The sequence below is a fragment of the Loxodonta africana genome, chromosome 9 (genome assembly GCF_030014295.1).
Source record: "Loxodonta africana isolate mLoxAfr1 chromosome 9, mLoxAfr1.hap2, whole genome shotgun sequence".
NCBI lineage: Eukaryota > Metazoa > Chordata > Mammalia > Proboscidea > Elephantidae > Loxodonta > Loxodonta africana.
In genome coordinates, this window is record NC_087350.1 from 96,531,103 (window position 1) to 96,551,936 (window position 20,834).

Below are 20,834 nucleotides of genomic sequence, written 5' to 3' on the forward strand. Positions count from 1 at the left end.
ATCCGTTTTTTATTGTAGGACTAGCGGAGTTTACTCAGGGGCTGGGACGGCTCCCCAGCTGGCCGCTCTCACCCTCCGGCGCCCCCTTCCCGCCCCTCTCCCCGCTCCCCCCCACCCCCAGCAGGAACCTGTTACTTTAAGCGCGGCGTTCCGCGGTGGCGGTGCGGGCTGCCGGGGTTTCGGGAGGAAGCCTGTGATTGGCTCTTTCGAGCTCCCCCTGGCTCGCTCGCTCGGCCTCCCCGCGCGCTCCGCCCCGCCCGCGCGCCCTCCCTCCGCCCCGTGAGGCTCGGAGCCCCGGTGTCAGGCGCCACGGCGCATGCTCCGGAATCTCATCTTCTGGCCCTGGAGCTGCTGCTGCTGCTGCTGCTTTTGCTTTTGGGGCTGAGTTTAATAAGCGAGCGAGCAAGCGAGCACGGGGGGAAAAAGGCAGAGAATGTCCGCCATCTACCCTCCGCTCCTGGGCGCGCTCTCATTCATAGCAGCCTCTTCATGAATTACAGCTGAGAGGGGCGGGGGAGGGGGGACCACACAGCACCCCAGCAAACCTCCGGGCCCCCAGGCATGGCTAGCTCGGTAAGTACATGCAAAGATAATAATAAAAGACCCGCTCCCTCCCTCCCTCCCTCCCTCGTCCCGCGCCGCCGCCGCCGCAGCCCAGACAGCGCCAGCGCTCCGCGGTTCCAATTAGAGAAAGGTTGGTACGGCTTGCAGGGAGCTGCCGCCTCTCCCTCAGCCTCCTCTCCCCTCCCTCGCCCCCCTCCCGGCGCGCACACACACTCACACTCTCTCTCTCTCACACACACACACTCGCCCCGCCACCCCCCGCGCCTCCCTCCCTCCGCGCCTCTCTTTGCGATCGCAAGAAGCGCACTCACACACTCGCTCTCGCTCACACGCGCGCACTCGCACACACTCGCCCTCGGTGGAAGGAGGCGAATAATAACTCAGCCATATTTCAGCCGCCGCCGCTGCCGCCGGGAGCCGCGGGCACAGTCCGGGGACACGGCGAGCAGCCTCAGCGGCCGCACCTCCGCGAGGCGCCGCGGCCGCGACGATGGTGCGTTCTCCGCGGCGCGCGTGCGAGCGGGAGTGTGCGGGCTGACAGCGGCGGGGAGCACGCAACTTTGCCCCCGCGCCGGGCGCTGCGCAGCCGAGGCTCGGCGCGGGTCCGCCGCCGCGCTGCCTGGCTGCATCTCATTTTGGGGGGGAGGTGGGAGGTACTTTGGGGCCACTTTGGCTCTTGGAAGTATGTGGCGGGGGCTCTGGGAGGCTGGCCTCACCTTTCGTGGGGGGCTCTTCACTGGGGGGTGTGGGGTGCTTTAAGTTATGGATGGCTCGGCGTGTTTCCCTGCTGGGGGTGTGTGTGTGTGTGTGTGTGACGTCTCATTTTTGTGGTGCACTAGCCCCGGGGTAGGAGCCTGGGAGTTTGTGCCCATCGGCAGAGGCTGCCTTTAGTTTCCATTCCGCCTGGCACAGCGCTCCACACGCACGCACACACACACGTACACAAAGACTTCCTCGGCGTGTGCCTGTCGCCGCGGTACTTTCCGGGAGGGGGCTCGCCAGAACCCCCCCCGGGGTCCTAGCCACCTCCCCTCCCACGCCGGGAAACCGCCCCGGCATTGCCTCCTAATTGTCTTCTAATTTGTTTCCGATGCATTTGTTGTCGTGCTTGTCGTGGCTGAGTGTGCTCTCCCTCCTCCGTCCACCCCACCCCAGACCCTTTCCCGGCCGGGTAACACGGGGGGTGACATTCCGTTACAATCGGGCCGGTGTAGCTGCGGGGCCCGAGGCGGGGCCGAGCGGGCGGGGTGTATTTGGGGGTGTGGGGTGTGCGCGCCCACGCGCGTGAAACGTGGATGCACAGGGCACCGCCGTTTCCTTTTATGTGCGTTTCAAGAAGGAGGAAAAAAATGTCAGGCGCAATGTTCAGTGCCACACGGTCGCCTTCCTGTTGTTCAAGGCTGTCTCTCCTCCCCCTGCCCGCAGTGTGCCGTGCAGGTGAAGCTGGAGCTGGGGCACCGCGCCCAGGTGAGGAAGAAACCCACGGTGGAGGGCTTCACCCACGATTGGATGGTCTTCGTTCGCGGACCGGAGCACAGTAACATACAGCACTTTGTGGAGAAAGTCGTCTTCCACTTGCACGAAAGCTTTCCTAGGCCAAAAAGAGGTAGGGCTCCAGTACAAAAGGGGCTTGATAAAAAATGTACTGGCTCGCGCTGGAAACAATCGCTGGGCCCCAGCGGTCCCCGTCCCCCCCGCCCCCTTCCCCCGCCCCCCCTCCCCGCGCTGGCCGGTGGAGCCTCGGGACCCGGGTACGCGGCGCCGGTCCGGGCTCCCGCCCTCTCGCGCGTGCCTTCGGCTCCGTGAAAGTCACCGCAGAGAAAGGACCGTCAGGTGTTGAGTGTTTATTCATCCCCAGCCAGCCCTCGTCAGTCTTCTGGGCTTAGCCACAGGATCTCTGGGGAAGGTGCAATTAGTTGTTGGGGCTGGAGGTGTGTGGGGATTGGGGCTGGAGGCGATAAGCAGCTTGTGCTTCTTTTCCTAAAGAAATTGAGATTTACCTGTGTGTGTATTAGCAAAGAATACACTGGATGTAGTTATTGTTCCATCGTGAGAAGTCGACTCTCTGTAGGGTCTTCTCTGCCTTCCTGCCTGTGTGGGTGCCAGTTGCCATAGACTTTTTGTGTTAGACAACTTCCCCCACCTCTCCCTGTCAAGATTTAAAATTGGGGGCTTACTGGTTCCTGGCCCTCAATGGCATGTTAGATTCTGAGCAGGGCTCCCAGGTGTGTGAGCAATGTGATCTGCAGGGAAGAGGGTCCCTGAAAAGGTCGAAGCTAAGTTTTAGAGGAATGGTGCTGTGTGCCTTTTGCTTAGTCCTTCCCCACCTTGGTTCTTAGCCTTGCTGTCTAGTTTGCATAATCCTGCTCAGCCTCTATGGCCCCAAACATTTTCCATAAAGGGCAGGACAGTTTTGAAAAAAAGAAACAGATTGTCATTTGCAAAGATATTTAAAGGGGGTTCAGGAAACCCGGATTTCAGTTTCCTCCAACCTCTGGGAAGCTACTGTCTGGTTATGTTAGTTGGATTAGTAGAGGTAACAGTACAAATACAATAAGGTGCTTTGTTTGTGAGCAGGTTTATTTATCTAAGTCCATACAATGGTTAGTAGTTATCTTCCATTTGATCTGTAATCTTTATTGGCATCTAGAACTCCGGCAGTTTCTTAGAGCAACATCATAATAAATTCCATTCCACTTAGAGCTCTGTGGAAATTATTGAACATTCAGGAGCTGAATAAAGAAAGGAGAAATGCTGTTTGCCTTGGAGGTGGCAGAGGTTTGGGTTGATGCTTATTTTTGTTTCCAAGGCTCGTGTAATGGGAAGTACGATTGTGTTTTTTTGCCGTTAGTGGTTTGGTTTATAGCTCCTCTTGAAAACTTGAACAGTTAAATTTGATGGGCTTTGTTGGATAATTAATAAATGAATTCACCTTCTAATGAAGGGGTAGGAATATGCATCGGCTATAGAGAAAAAATTTTTAATTTTGCAATAATTTTATGTAAAAAAAAAAAAATGGCCAGAAATATTATATTTCGTATTTCCTTAAAGCTTTGGTAAAGATGAGTATTGTCACGTTTTTGTCACTATGCGAGGTTAGGTATGATTTGTCTCGGAATCTGTCTTTTCATTTGTCTGTAGAGCCACTGCAGAGGAGTTTAAACAAAAGAAACCACCTTCTAAGATCCTTGGTATGCACTATTACTGCTATTTGCCAGCTATTCACTTGAAGGTGAAATATAATTCATTAAAAAAGCAGCATTTATTGTGTTGGGAAAATTAACTCAGTTGGCGGAAGATGTAGGTCTTAAGGTAACTTTGTTTAGGCCCTTTTACAATCAACACATGGGCATTATGAAATTAAAGATGATCAACTTCGTCCACATCTCATAGCTGTATCTCTGCTTTGGTGGGCGTGTGCAGTGACATCCCCTTTATTTTCCGTACTTAATGATTTTCTGTCCAGCCTGAGGGAACTTGAGGGTGCTGTTCACACAGCCCACACCTGGGAGTTGCTGCTAGGCGTGGTAAGCCACTTGATAACAGTGATTTCTTCTCAGACATATCACCAGTGAGAGATGTCTGCTTGTTGGTTGCACTCTTCAGTTTTTATTCTCAACCGTGGAGTTTCTTTAGGCAGCCTGTAAGCCATTGTTTTAAAGTGTTTATTTTGGGATTTTTATTTGTATGTGTGCTTTCCATGATGTGACAAGTCCTGGGAAAAATGCCAGCTTACATAGCCCAGGAGAGACCTTGTCATACTGTAATTACACATGATTCAGTTCGCAAGAGAATGTTTCTCTGTTCGTTGGGAATAGTTAGTTGTACGTTCAAGCAACACCAAACATGTCACTTAATCCTGGGACTTATTTTTTGGTTTATAGGGTCTTTCAAAATGACAAGCATAAATACAGAACAGGAATGCCAGACATTTCTCAGTCTGCCCCTGTGCGTTTTAAGGTGCTATACTTGCCATGCTGTTGACTCTCAGTGATAGGGCAAAGTTTTAACCACTGAAAATGGGAGAAACTGCAAAAACGACTTTGTGAGAAATTTGAGTTACAAAATGTTTAAAAAGAAATGCACGTACTCTAAGTTAAGCTGTAAATGGTCATTAATAATGATAAGTGAAATCACTTACACCATATACAACAGCAGATTCACAAAGAGGAATCTTAGAATTGAGGATAAATTGCTCAGCTGGAAAGATGGATGAGTCCTGAGGTTCATAATTCTTTGGTTTAAAAAAGTGATTTGATTTTCAGGTTGATTTCCTTTGCTTCCAAGTAATATTATGAGAACTTGTAGAGGAAGAAATTATAGAATTTTCAACTTGCTGCCTAATGAGAATTACATATACCATTGCAGAATTGAGCTAATTGGATTTGAATTAATGAGGTTTTACTCTGCCACCAAGTTGCGTGGGAGACCTTCATTTAAAATCTACTAGCACTAAGTCCTAGAAAAGAGATCTTGATGAAACAGTGAAGCCTGGAATATCCATTAGGCAGGGCAGCATATGCTGCATTTTTAAATTGTCTGTCTGCAAAAAAAGTCCATATCTTATTTATTAGTACCAAAGATTTATAATAGTCTGATATGACTGAAAGGAATGGTCACATTCAAAACATTTCATTTAAAATATTAATATTTTCATTTTCAGCATGTGAATTTAAGTGAACTTTCTTTCCAATTACGGCCATTCTTACTCTTGCAGTCTGCTCCATTGACATGTATAATATAAAGTCTGTTGCTTATTATTCTGTGTGAGCTAATTTGGCCACCGGTGTGATTTGATAGCTTTTTATTTGAAGCCTTAGTCCTTTGAGTGGGCAGATAAAGCATAATAAATCAACACATAACTTTACTCTGATTTAAGTGTTTGAGCCCAGCTTTGCTGCCTAGTTCTGATTTGTGTTAAATGGGTCTCCTGAAATAATTTGGATAGCTTTTTATCAGAGTATCTAATATTTGAAGATTATTTGCAAGATACTGTGTGCACCTGGCATATTTTCTCTTCCGAGGCATTTAAAAGACTTAAGGAGAAAATGCCTATGGGCGATTATACTGACAGGTTCAGCGAGTGCTGTAAGATTTTTGTACAGTTCTGCATGGAATTAAGATGACCAGTGAGAACAGCTTTACTACTTGGCATTTCGAAGCAACATAAACCATAATTTTCGCTGGCACTTAAAAGCCGAACTATGGGAGGAAATCTCACATGCTTTTGTGGAAATGTAAACTGAGTACGAACTTTTTTTTGAAGGGCATTTGCCAACATTCATTAACATTTTTAATGTTTATACCCTTCGACCCAGCAATTTCATTTCTAGGGATTTTCCTACAGAAATGGCTTCACAAGTACATAAAGATACAACATGTTTCTTGGGACTTGTCTTAGTGGTGGCAAAATTTTGGAAGCAAGCCATGTAGGGGATCCTAATTTGGAAACCCTGGTGGCGTAGTGGCTAAGTGCTGTGGCTGCTAACCAAAAGGTCAGCAGTTCGAATCCACCAGGCACTCCTTGGAAACTACGGGGCAGCTCTCCTCTGTCCTATAGGGTTGCTGTGAGTCAGAATCGACTCGAAGGCAGTGCGTTTGGTTTTTGGGTTTAACTGGGTACATTTCAATGATGGTAATCCATAAAAAAAAGAGGTAAATTTACTTATAGATGCAGGAAGATGTTTAGAGATATTAAGTGAAATAGAACAAGTTGCTAAATCAGTATGATGCCATTAAAAAATGTTTATACAGATAAAAGTGTATATTTGTGTGTGTGTGTAGAAATAAATTCTGGAATAATGAACACCAAATTTATCAATGGTTTTCTTTCATGAGTGCTTGTGGTATTGGTGGTGATGGTGGAATATTTTTGTAGAGTTTGATGTTTTTTTAAATGTTAATTATATGTATTGAAAACATAAAATGAGAATGCATTTTTAAGATGGAAAGACAAAGAGTAAATAACCAATATAGAATACTGTCTTTTTAACAGGGGTTAGCATGTAGCTGTCTAAAAGTGATCTTTAACCATCTTGGAAAGATATTTTTGCTTAAGGGTGAGGAAAAGCTCGGGTTGGGAATTACAGACTTATACTGAAATGCTGACTTTAAGATACTCCTTGTGTGATCTTGGGCAAGTGGCTTCTGTGTGTATTTTCTCATGTTATGGAAATGATAATAGAATACAACCATTAACTCATAAGTTAAGAATTAAATATAAATCAGTTATCTCAAAGTCATTGGTTGTAAGACCCCTTTACACTCTTAAAAATTGGGATCCCCCAAAAGCTCTTTCTGTGTAAGTTATAGCTATTAATATTTACTGTATCAGACATTAAAACAAGACACTAAACAAATTATTATTTTGTTTAAAAATAACAATAAACCTGTTACATGTTAACACATAAATAATATTCTGGTGAAAAAACTATTTTCTAAGACAAAAAAAATTGTGAGAAGAGTGGCATTGTTTGACATTTTTGTAAATCTCTTTAATGTCTGGTTTAATAGAAAACAACAGGATTCTCTTATGTGCTCGTATATTCATTCTGTTGTGTTATCGCACGCCGTGTAGGCGCTGGAAAACTCCACTGTACACTCATGAGAGTGACAAAGGGCAAATAACATCTTAGAGTTGTTACGAAAACAGTTCTAATTTCACCAAGCCCCTCAAAGGGTATTGAGGACTCAGGAGTTCCAGGAACCCTGACATAAAATTATTCAGCATACTATCACACACAGAGAAATTGCCTAGTAAATAGAAGATGATTTTTTTTTTTAACCGTTATTGTTGTTGCTAATAAAAACACTCATTAAATTGAAGAGGAAAAGGTAAACCTTCCAAGGTATTTGCATGATTAAATTACAGTGTAACAGTTTTCTAACAGCTCTTTTCAGTAAAGGGTACTCCAAATTTGTGGTTTAACTGAATGTAGTTAGAATCATTGTATATTTTATGGTATATATTATCTGCATTTTTGCGGAGGTCTTTTATATCCATTATTTTAGATGACCTTCTGTAGCACTACTACTTTGTGAGGTAGGCTGGGCAGGGGTATCGATTGGTTTGATAATTTTTCCTTAAAGATCCTTTGTTCTTTCTCTTGGTCCTTTGAAACTTCCTTCCAGTGGGTCATTCTGTGGACCAACCTTGGCCCCTCTTCTTTTTTTTTCTGATCATCTCTTGCAGGTGATCCCCACTGTTTAATACAGCTTTTACAGTTCTGAGATGCAGAACATTTCTTGTTTTAACCTCTTAGTGATCTGAGTATCTTCAAGAGAGAAAGCTTGGAAGCTTAGCTACTTGGAGGAAGGAGTGAGGGAGTGTTAATTAGTTATACTAGTTATATGATTAAGCAAGAACCTGATATATTACTGAACTTTACTGGACTTTAATCTTCATTGAAAAGATTTTAGAATGTTTTTGATCCCTGAAACAATGTTTCACATTGTCCTCAAGGAAATAATATAGGATTCTATATTTTTTCCGTTGGCTTTTATATTTCGTCTTTGTTATGTATTTACTCCTCAAAGAAGACCCTACCATGTAGAAAGAGAAATTTTCTTATCTCAGTTGTACAAATTAATGTTCTTTTAAAACATTTCGTTTTATGTGTATATGCGCATTTGTGACCAGTCTCTTTCATTCATCTCTTCTTTAATTTTTTATTCTTTTATATTTTGTAGTTCTCTCTATTCTTGCTTGTAGTGCTATATATATTTATCTGTTATTACAGGGAATTTGTACTTTTTTTTTTTTAACTTTGGTTGTAGATGTCATAGAAATTGGGAAACTAAATCACACAGTTGTACAGTGTAGCCTTTCTGAAGATTAGATATATCCCATTTTTTACATGCAATTAAAAATAATGTGGTTCCCCCCTAATTTATACGTATGTGTTTTGTAGAAAAACCAAGCCATACAGAAATATAGAGAGAAATTATCTGAAGTATTCTTCACAAATAACCATAATTAATATTTTGGTAGACATCTTTATATATACATAGTTATTAGCTTTACATGTAAATATTAACTATAAATGAATGCTAGGTCATTCAACAAGTGTTTCTTAGAGCTCTTACTGTGTGTCTAGCACATTCTCAGGAGCTGGGCAAGAAGAACATTCCTACCTTATGGAATATCATCTTTTTAAGTTGCTAAATTTTATGGTATTGCATTGACTATGTAGGTTTATTATACTTTATTTGGACATTTAGACTGTTCTCAGTTTTAATTTCTTGTGAATAATGCTGTGAATAAGATCCTTGACATTCATGTTTATGGCTTTTCCAGTAATTTCCCAATGTTAAATTTCCAGAAGGGAGATAATTGAGTCAAAATGTATATAGATCTTAAATTTTGAGATGTGTTACAAAACTGTCCTTCAAAAAAGATTTTACCAGTTTGTAGTTTCACAGGATTTGGAGACTCCCCATTTCCCCCATGGCTGCCAATACTAGAAATTAACAGGTTCTTCCCCCACCCCCAATCTTTGCCAATCTGCTTGATGAAAAGATATCTCATTTTCGTTTGCACTTATTTGATTAGTAATACCATATATCCGTGTATCTTTCTATGTTGGTATGTATTTGCCATTTGTTTGTCTTTTGTGCCTGTTTTATACCCTTTGTAGTAATTCATGGCCTTTTAAAGATTTCTTGAGAAAAAAATAAGTACAGGAAAATACAAAGAATGGTATAATAAACATTATGGTCCCCACTTCCAGGAATGAAGAAATGTTTACATTTTATCACATTTGCTTCCGTTGTTTTGATGTTAGAGAATTACATATTGAAGGTTTAGCTAAACGTTTTAAATGCTTTCCCTACCTTTCATCTCTCCAGCCTTTCTTCCATTCTGTTTTTGTACATTTGCACATTTATATTGTTGCAAATAATAGTACCTTGTGTCTTACATCAACATGAAGTGTATCATACTGGGTAAATAATTTTTTTCCGTTGAGATAAAATTCACATACCATAAAATTCACCCTTTTAATGTATTCAGTTCAGTGTTTTCAGTGTGTTCACAAGTTTGTGCAGCCATCATCACTATTTAAGTGCAGAACATTTTTATGGGGTGAGTAATTTTTGCATTTTGCTTTATTCCCCAGTCAATATGTTTTCAACCCTATCCACATTTCATCTATAGAGAGCTGGTTGATTTCCTTTTCTTTCTTCTTATACTATTTCATTGTAGAAACATATTCCATGTTTTCTTTTTCTATTCTCCTGTTAGAGAATATGTAACTCATTTTCAGTTTTGTGCAGTTAACATCTTTGTACCTGTTAAACCGTGTGCAAGTAAACAAGAGTTTGGATATAGAACCAGAATTTTAGTTGTTGGGCTATAAAGTTGTTGAGCTATGTCGACCCTTTGCCATCAAGTCAATTCCAAATCATAGTGACTCTACAGGACAGAGTAGAGCTGCCCCATAGGGTCTCCACTGAGCAGCTGGTGGAGTCAGACTAACCTTTTGGTTCGTAACCGAGCTGTTAACCACTCTGCCACCAGAGCTCTTGTTGGGCTTTAGGCATGTGCGTTTTCATTTGTATTAGATGTTGTCAAATTGTTCTCCAAAGTAGTTGTGACAGTGTATACTCTAACTATCAGGGAGTGAGTACCATTTCTCTACATCCTTGCCAGTGTTGGCTATTTTAAGATTTCTTATTTTTGATATATGGTAGAAATATGGTATCTTTTTGTATTCTCTGGAAACCCTGGTGGCACAGTGGTTAAGAGTTACGGCTGCTAACTGAAAAGGTCAGCAGTTTGAATCCACCAGGCACTACTTGGAAGCTCTGTGGGACAGTTCTACTCTGTCCTTTAAGGTCACTATGAGTTGGAATCGACTTGAAGGCAACAGGTTTGGCTTTTTTTTTTTTTTGGTTTGTATTCTCTAATTCCTATTGGGGCTGAGCATTTCATATGTTTATTGACCATTTGGGTTTCCTCTTTGGTGACTTCTTGTTTATATCCTGTATCTTAAAACAAAAAATCAAACAAACAAACAAAAAAAACTATTGGTGTGTGTGCGTTTTTTTTTTTTTTTTTCTTATTGCAGGATATTAATCCTTTGTTATTTTGAAAATATATTGTCCCTTTTGTTTTTTTTTTTCTCATAGCCTAAGTTATGGTATCTTTGCCATATGCAGGTTTTTAATTTTGTCTGCCATAATTGATCTGTTTCGTTTTCCTCTCCAGTTTTGGGTTCTTATTTAATAGTATAATTTGTGGGCATGGTAAAGTGCTTAACCAGCATGCTTTATATTTGCAGGGTACAGTGAAAGGTCTGTGGGAGATGTAAATAAGAGACAGAAGAGATCCTGCCTTCAGGGTGCTTGTGTCTTTTAGAGCTGGGAAGGACCCTTGAGATTCTTCATCTTTGTTTACCCTCTCGTTTTACTTTTAATCCGAAGTCTAGAAATGTGAAGCGATCTTGCATGTAGACACAATGAGTCACAAGTGTGCCTGTGCAAAGATAACTTTAATAATAAATGATAGTAAATGTTTACTTTTTAAAACACTGCGTAATTTATTCAGCAATAACTGCTTTTGTAGACATGATTTAGGATTTAATTAAATGGTGGTAACCGCGGTAGACACTGTTTAAAAGGAAAAAGTTCTATAGCTACTTTCAGGTGAAATCAAATTCATTTTATTTATTAATTTAAGGTTTTCCTCTCAGATTAAATCATTGAAAAAAAATGTTGCTAAATGGTAAACCAAACCAAACCCACTGCTGTTGAGTCAATTCTGATTCATAGTAGGACAGAGCAGAACTGCCCTGTAGGGTTTCTAAGGCTATAAATCCTTATGGAAGCAGACTGCCACATTGTTCTCCTGTGGAGTGGCTGATGGGTTAGAACCACAGACCTTTTGGTTAGCAGCCTAGTGCTTTAACCATTGTGCTACTGGGGCGCCTTTTGCTGAATGGTATCCCTTAATATTTTGAACCTGCCCCCCTCCTTTGGCAGGATTGCAGTTCCATGAAAGAAGCAGAACATTGTTTTGGGAAACAGTGCTGCATGACCTAATCCTTCTAATTTTAAGTGTGATAAATTTTCGATGGTGAGGCCTGAAGAAGGCTATTATCATTGAATTTCTAAAAAAGATAATGCTAGTATTTGGGTGTGATTTAGTTGGTATGTGGCTGTTAATTAACTTTTTGGATAAAATCAATGTATCATCACTTTTTATTAAAGGCAGTTGTGGCTTCTCTTTAACTTGATTCTGATTTTGGGAGCCCATTTATTTACAATAATGTTGATAAGTGATCATAAAGATGATCAGTGGAATTTAGAGTTATTACCCATGTTAGAAGATTGATGTTCTCAGAGTCAAATAATTTTTTTACTTTAAAATATTTAATTTAGCCCAAACTTGGTTTTTCATTTTGTTTTTTTGTTCCAGTAGAAACCATCAGTTATATTAGGCCAAATAGTGTGTGTATATCAAAAAAGGAAAATGTATGTTAACAATTTCCTTAAGAATTAATAATAATAGACTAGAGAGTAGGAAAATTTACTCACCTCTTAATGTTTCTCCTTATAAATTTAGTCTGCATGATACCTTTGAATTTTTGTAGATATGTTTTACACCTCCCCCAGGGTTGGTGTTGGGGAGACAACTACTGTTTGATTATTCCTGAGTATCTGTTCATTCTGATCAACATTTAAAACATTCGAATGTTTAAAAATAAGGTTCGTTGTAGGCTTTGTATCATCCACACCTTTTCCCCAAAATATTCTATCAACGTGAGTTGCTGAGTAATGAGAGCTTTTTTGAATCAAAGAAACATTCTTCTGTTTTACAAAATGTTTTCCTTCATTTGATCTTCTTCCCTGTTTCCGTATTATAAGCAGCTGTTTAAAAGTGACTTTTAGTGAAAAATAGAGAGTTTGGGCTGTTGGGATTTGGTTGGTATTAGTGGAATAGGTTATTTCTAAAATTGCCATAGTTCCAGATTGTCGTATCAGAGATGCTTGCTCTGTGACTTTTCCTAAGTATGCACAAAAATGGCGATCAACGGACAGGGAAGTACTTCTTTGTAAAGAGCTCAGAGCACATGTTACATGCTTCAATCAGTCTAGCACTCACCTCTCCTTAGCTATGTATCTGTTGGTCCTCAGGTGTTACATTAGAGTTTACACATCAGATGAGATAGGGCCTGTGTTTTCATTGTAGATACTATGATACTTTTTATCAAGGTAGTATTCTAGACATTGAAAGTTTTTGGCAGCTATATAAAGGCAGATATTGCAAGTCAGAAAGAGGTTTTAGATCCCCTGACAGTAGCTTCCACTCCTCTAAGTGGTAGATTATTACTCAGTGTTCTAAAAGTCATTTCTTCTGTACCTCTGCTAATCGACTTTGTGTAAACAGAACCACCACTTGAATTTAGCAGGAAACATTGTGTCTGCCGAGAATCACATTTTCTAAAATGTGTTTTAGCTTATGTAATAGGCAAAAATGAATTCTTCTATCTTTCCTCCTTTATCCTTCAGATTCTTTTTCAAAAGCTAGACATAAATTGAGGGACTTGGCCAGCTCTATTCTTTTTTTTTTTTTTTACTACGTAATCCATGAAATGCAACTGGCCTTGTAGTTTTAAAAATAGGAGTCAGATATTCCAGTAACTGGTAGGAATGAAATTTAGCAATGCGGCAGAAAAGGCCCTGGCCTGGGAGGTAGAAGTGATGTGTTTGGACTGAATAAGCTCTATGGGCTTTTCCAGCTTTGAAATACTTTTTCTGTAGTTTTTTTTTTTTTTTTCAAAAAAAAAAGAATGAGTTCTTTGTCATTGATCTAGTGTTTTTATGATAACAATGAAATAATTACCAGTTATTAAATATCAACTGTGTATTGGTTATCGTGCTAGACTTTAGACATGCTGCTGTGTTTAGTTTCTCACTTTTCTTAGATCTAGTAGTTTGGGAAGATTTTTTTTTTTTTTTAAACTAATGTTGACATGACCATGAGTATATTGGAATTTTGCATCTCCCCTGGTGGCGCAGTGGTTAAGAGTTAGGGCTGCTAACCAAAAGATCTGCAGTCCAAACCCACCAGCCACACCATGGAAATCCTGTGGGGCAGTTCTGCTCTGTCCTATAGGGCTGCTATGAGTCAGAATCGACTGGAAGGCAATTGGTTTGGTTGTTTTTTTTTTTTTTTTTCAATTTTCTTTTTTTTATAATGACTGGACAATGAAATGAGCAAAAGAACTGGCTACAATAATGGAGAAGTAGAAGATAAATGGGTAATTCATCAAACAGGTGATTAAGTTTTGGTTCTGAAAAGTTAATTTCTGATCTTATTGCTGCTATTTGCACCAACTGTCAGCTACTGCTTGCAGGTTGGAGTGTTCCAAGAACTCAAGAGACCCTGTGTTTATTCGAAACTTCTGGACCAGGTCATTAAATCATTGGTTTTTCCACAAAAGTTGACATTTTTTTTTTCATATAACTTAGGTGAGACTTTGAAATTTTGTCACTTTTTTTGCTTTTCTAAAGTATCACCTACCAGATAACTATGTGTAGCGTGTAATATTTGGGGAATTGGACCTGCAAGATCAAATAAACAGGTTAGAAGAAAGTATAGCAAATCTTTGATCACTCAACATGCAAGGTTTCTCTATTTAATAATTCAGATGCTTAGTTGAACTTATTTTGAAAAGAAAGTACCCTTCCACTGCTCAGTTGCAATGTGCTGCATAACTTTTAGGTCAGAGACAATCATCCCAGTTATTATTCCAACTTGATGAGGGAATTGTCTAATGCCTGACCAGAGCTAAGGATTTAGTTTATGTAGATGTACACAAATGCAGAAATTTACAGAAGAGAGCAAATAAATGAGAATTTTCTTATGTTTTAAAGGCTACGCAATAACTTGTAGTTAATGTTACTTGACATACTGTCTGTCTGTGGAGGTTCTTTTTTGGGTTTAAAATCATCATTGATTTTAGTAGTTGATTCAGCCCATTTTCTTTATATCAGAATGGCCAGAATTGTTGGTCTTTACCCACATTTTGAGAATTGTGTGACTATACTCCATAATGGGTAGTGGACAGAGAAAAAAATACATCAGTGAAAAGAATACAATAGCAAAATGTTAGTAGAGGTAATCTCTGAGAGGTGGGATATCAGGAAATTTCTTACTGTCACCTGTAAAAGTTGATGGATTTTTTAGGCTTTCTTGAATGACAGCTATTACTTATGTGAAAGTAAAACTAGATATTTTTAGATTCATATAGACAAATTTACATAAATGTGTTAGTTTTTCTAGAAGTAATCTCCTTTGGAGAATAAACAGGAATGTCTTCCCCAAGGAACATTTTCATATTTTGTTACTTAAAATTTTAGCCGCCTTGTCATTTTGAATGTTTTCCTTTAATATTACTGTGAATATATGCACAGATGTTTCATAAGTTGGTTGTAAGCTTAAAAAGAAATATGTACATCATGTTCTTACCTTTCTTAACAATTAATGAATGTTAATGTTAATGTTGAAGTTATAAAATTACTGAGAATGATCAGATTTATAAATATATAAGGACTTATATAAATATATAACTCATATAAGATGTTCTTTGAAACAAAGACAACCATGTTTAATAGCTCAGTACAGTGTATGTTTTTGGAGTACTTATGAATGTTTGAAAAGTTTTTTCTTCCCTGTGGAGTTTTGATAAGTATAACTTTGTTAATTAATAAATGTTTGTCTTGATTGCAGTGCAGTTACAAATTTTTCAGAGCCTATATCTGACTTTAAAAATTGGCTACAAATAAAAGGACTGCCACCATGCTGTGTAGACACATGATGATGATGTTAAGAATAAATAGGATCTCTAATTTCATGTCCAGTTTGTGGGTCTTTGTAGATCATTTGGAAGTTAACATGAAATGATGAAAAATAAAAAATACTCGAAACAAGGTAATAATAATACATTTTTGGAGTAAGAAAGAAGTGGCCCATTTTAGTTAGAGTTGATGCATAATTGCATAAATGCAATGTTTTTTAAATATTAAGACAGACAATATCTCATATGTAAGCTAGTAGAAAAAAGAGGCTTTTAAAAATGAAAATTAACGTGTAACTTCATGTGTTATATACAGTGCAGATAGATTGATATGACAATCCCTTAAACACAATTAAAAGAAACGATTTCTGCAAAATAAGGGAGTTAATTTTAGTTGTCCTCAAAGATCTTTTTGCAATCTCAAATTTATCTGATTAAGCCCGCGGTATTATAATCTATGGAAAAGCATCTTTTTCTATTTAAACATTAAAAAAAAAAAAAAAACCATTAAAATATGCTATGCTGTAATGTATAGCAAAGCTATATGTAAAATCAAAATAAATGTGTTTTCTCCTTAATATTAGATGCTTTTACAAAATTCATAAATTTTAATCAAATTAACACCACCTTCAAATGTTTGTTTGTAAAATGTAAATATCGATGTTCATGATCTGGGTGTTTATTAGCTACTTGAATAAAATTGCCACCTTAAGTTCTATTTGCTAGCATTTGAAATATGTTATTTTCCATGGACTTAGTTCTGCTGATAAATTTTTATCCAACTATTTAATTCGTATTCCTTTTGAGAGAATTCTGAGTGGGCTTCATAATGGTCTTGATTCCTTTCTTTAGGACTAAGGTATGTACAAGAATGAGAGAAATACACTCCCTGGCACCATGACTACAACTCACAATATTTACTTGCTATTTTTATTATTAAATTAATTTATATAGAAATCTTCATTGCAAATATGTAAAATAAATTTTTTTTTTTTTTTAAATTCTAACATAATACTTGCGGGACCAAGCTGAAGACTTGAGAGTTTGAGCAATAAGAACTGGTTTGAATATTGGAGATTGTTAGAGATTTCAAATTTGGTCCTAAATTAAATAAATATACTCATAGAATTTTATTGTAGCACAGACAAAACTCTGGTAGACCCAGATAGTGTATAAATAGCCCTTATTTGGAGCATGTAAAGTGGGAGCATATTTTGCAGTGAAAGGGGAACTAAAGGACAAGGTGTTCTCTACTTTAGACTTGTAAAGACCGCAGAGTTTTCTTTATGTTATTGTAGAAAGACATTATTTTTGCTTTGGCGTGCTTAAAACTAAAGGGCAAATGATCCAAAAAGAATAATCTTGAAATTCAATAGCAAGAAAACTACTTGACATTGTGGGCTGGAGGCCAGCAAACGTGGTGCTTTCATTGAATGCGTGGGAAATGGGGCAGGCCTGGAATTTAAAGAGACAGGGTGCAGTACCCTAGAAAAGAAAAGCCCTCCTGTATGATTTGCTTACTTGGAGAAAAAAAAGAGACCTAAAGTTTTCTCTAAAGGATCTTTATTGGATCAACTATTTAAGGCATTGAAAGACACTGAGTGAATTTTTCCTAACTCCACCTCCCATTTCCCAAGCCATCTTCTCTTGTCTGAAATTGGTGCCCAGTAAAATTGTTTATAACAGAGGAGAAGCAGCTTTTCAAATAAAAGTACTTTGTAGCCTGTTCAAATGGAGTATAATGTAATTCTCTCTGAAATTGAGCACTTATCACTTTGTTTATGTAGCTGTTTAAAAGTGGGGGGTGGTTTGAGGAGCAGAGGACACGACAGGCACCTCTGCTATAGAAATTACTGTTCTTGCTATGTCTGAGTTTTCCTCCCCCATCCACTCATGAATCCCCCTCCCCCGCTCCCCCACCTCCCACAATCCCACAATAAAATAGTATTTAAAAGACTTGAATAACCAGTCCTATGTACCAGCTTCTTGCTCAAGGCAATAATGTTGTACTATTTTCAATGGGTGGTCCTGAATCTCCATGGGAGATTTTATAGGCAGTGGGCTCCAAGACCCATGAAGTGTATTATATTGAACATAACTAGTTAAATTCCTGAGCCATGGAGAATATACAGAGATAGTTTTTCGTTCTTGAATTTCCATCATGAATTACTTGCAAGCTAATTATTTAATTTTATTTGAACAGTTTATGGTTTAAATCCCTAAAATTGGAAGCATATTAACCCAGTGTTTGGAGTTTACTTTTTAAAACAAATGAGCCATTCATAAATATGTCAATTAAGGAGTTTCCATTTGTGTGTGTCTTTTAATTCATAGCTTTTTTTTTTTGTTTGTTTGTTTTTCTTATTTGGAAAACCAACACCTAATGGTCATTTTCAGATGTTAAATAGTTGAAGCCATATTTCTCCTACCTGAGATAGTGTAAAATGATAGGATACACTTAGAAAGTATATCAAGTATGTTTATAATCAGTATCTCTTACCTGTGACATATGGTTTAAATGTATATCAGACTGGAATTTAACTAAAATTGTTTTGGCCCAAGTATTTGTGGTAGTAAACAGGATTGGATATTATAAATTAAAATACTGGATTAAAATTGCCCTTAAAAATTGCCCTTTAGGGAACTTATTTGAGCAAAACAATGTGTTACATTTACTTGTACTTCGTAAATATTGAAATGGGAAATGTTACAGTAATGCAGCATGACTTCTTTCTATTATGTGTTTAACCAGAGTGATAACATAACTTAGTTGGCTCATTGATTTGATTACTTTGTTTCCCTTATTTACATTCTTAAGGAAATTGATTATGAAGACTGTTGGACATCTATTTAAAATAAATAAATATCTATAAGATGTGATTAGTTAGATGTCTGAAATACCTGTTTTCCGCAAACTACAGAGGAATTTAAAAGTGTCTCAGATGTATTGGTGATAACTAGATGATGATGTATGATAAGAAAGCTTTCTTTATTTTTTAACAGTGTAAGTAGTTTTAGGTGAAAATTCCTCCAATTGGGTTTCTTTCTTTTATAAAAGTCATTATACAGTTTTAGGTCTCTATATAAAATGATACGATTCTTACAGTTTTCTTTCTGATAGAATCAAATATCTGTGGCTCGACAGTTTACAGCAATGACTAAATAAATGTTTGCCTTTTCTTTTTTAGCTCAGTACTCTTCCTTGAATAGCTAAAAAAGTTTTCCGGTAGTTTTTATAAGTGGGTTTATAGAAGTGATAGCCATCTGAAGTTTATCGACTGTAGCAAGTATTTAGAAGTTATTATAGTTGTCTACACACAAAAAAGAAACGGCTTTTATGGCTATGCACGTGAATAAAAGGTTGGTAAAAATTAGCTTGTCAAGTAAACTTAACGACTGAAGAATAATTTTGTTTTCATTATCCATTCCCTTGGCTGAAAATGAAATAGAAACGACCTGGTTACTAAAGACCAGTGCTATATTGGATCACTTCCTTGAGCTTTTGCTGTGATCGTTAAAGGCAGAGTTAGACAGCTGCTGTAGATTTTGCCAGTGGCCTCACAAAAGAAATTGTTTAACACTATTAGTTTCAGACACTATCATTTATGCTTGTGGATATACTTGCTACGTTCGCTGTGAGTCTCTGTGATTATGATTTGAGCTGCTGATTTATAGAAGGATTGTGTACCAGAAAATTAGTAATTTGAACAATTTATGATAATATACTTTTATGTCTTAGACTATGACAATTCTGAACAGGTTTGCTTTTATTTAGACCGATTTGAAAACTCCAACTTAGACTTTTCAAAGTTAGACTTTGCTTTTTGTACCTGAAGGCCTTCAGGGAATTGTGAAAATTGATGTTTGATTTATAGTCCATGATAATTGGATATTTAAGTGTCTTTTTTTTTTTTTTGGCTTGAAGTCCAGATGAAATACTTTCATTGACTTTAAAATCTCACTTTGGGCAAGTGTAGAATTCAAACAATGCAATCTGCTCTCGGTATTGATTCATAATGTTAAAAATCCCTATGATGTTGTTTGGGTTCCTTTTGTATAACGTGTTTGCGTGATTGCTGTAGGTTTAAAGGGCAAGGAAATATTGTTAAGACTGAAGAGGGCAAGATTTTGAAACCTACTGCTATGTGATTAAATCAGTGTGTTTGCCCCGAGGCTTCAGCCATTCAATCTGAATTCATAGTCTGAAAATTTGGGTTCCTTCTCTGTTTGAAAATAATCCTTCTTAAAAAATTTAAGGCTGCCTCTGCCTACTTACATGAAAACTATTGAGGTAAATTACCAGGGTTAAGATTTTCATGCAATCAAGACTCTGAAGATACATTTCAGTATTTTAAAGAGAAAGTTCACAGCCATTTTCCATAAAATTTTCCTGGGCTTTTCATTATCTGAAATCACTGGTTTATAAGTACCTTATCAGTGAAAACTGCTCAGCATGTAAAACCAGGAGTGGAAGAGCACAAAGACTCCCTGCAAATTAAGAGCACAATGAGTACTAATGGACTTTCCAGCCACCTCCAGCTGGGAGATTATTATAGTTTTTGCAAACCCTTTTCTCTCAAAACTAAATCAAGAATGGTAGAGTCCTGATAAAAAGAAGTGTAGAAAAGCCTAACTAATCCTTAGATGAGTTACTTCAAACGTGCCAAAATAGAATAAAATCAGTTAATAGCATGGATTAAAGGTTACTTTTAATGCATTTATATCACTCATGTTGAGAATTTTGTTGTCTGTTAATGCATTTGGCCTTGGTTAAAAAAAAAAAAAAAAAGACTCCAGAGAAAAAGTATTGCCGGATTGAAGAGATTACGTAATCATGTTTCTGTGAGGAAATTTAATACCAACTTTGGGTGCCAGGTTTGATAAGAGATAAAAGCTGTGTACTTGAGATCAGAGGTGTAAACAGGTGGTTCTGATTTTGAGTTATCAAGTTTTTTGGGCTATAAGGGGGAAGATTCATCTGTGTACTTATAAGTAGGGCTTTGGACCAGTTTATCCTGGTTCGAAGCCCTGCTTGTAAGAGTTGTTTTTTTATATAGCTTTTAAAAAACAATGTGGCTGTATGTCTTTGGATAAGATCATGGAAGAGTGCATAAATAAGATCTGGATTAATATTTTAAAAGTTCTTGATTCTTGCAAGTGGTGAGGAGAAGGGGAGAAGGAGGAACAAGGGAGATTTTGGGAGCAAAGGTAGTCTTTACTTTTTATGCATGTATCTGAAATGCTCTTCCGTATACAAATGGGGACTATACCATAAGTATTTTTAGTGCAGAATCACAGCTTGGCCAACTACTTATTTTGTGAGATACTTTTTCCATTTAACTGGTGTATTATGATAGAGCTGCCAAAAGTATTGTGCTAAGGAAAAATTGATTTGGCATGATGCCACTGAAAGGAATTAAAAAAAAAAGAGATATGATGTGTTTTTCTGGGTGGTTGCGTATCTGTCTG

At 38.2% G+C, this 20,834-nt stretch overlaps 1 protein-coding gene across 2 annotated transcripts in view; it reads left to right on the forward strand.

Moving 5' to 3' along the window:
- Positions 1-338: 338 nt before the first annotated feature.
- The window catches only part of MLLT3 (MLLT3 super elongation complex subunit), a 302,423-nt gene continuing 281,927 nt past the window's right edge, over positions 339-20,834 (forward strand). Inside the window, exons 1-2 of one of the 2 annotated variants that reach the window (XM_064290449.1) lie at positions 339-573; positions 1,990-2,170. In XM_064290449.1, the coding sequence (XP_064146519.1) occupies positions 562-573; positions 1,990-2,170 (193 nt within the window). In that variant the 5' untranslated portion in view covers positions 339-561. Of the gene's footprint in view, positions 574-1,033; positions 1,058-1,989; positions 2,171-20,834 lie in introns of those variants that run through there. The other variant, XM_064290450.1, reaches the window with a different exon arrangement.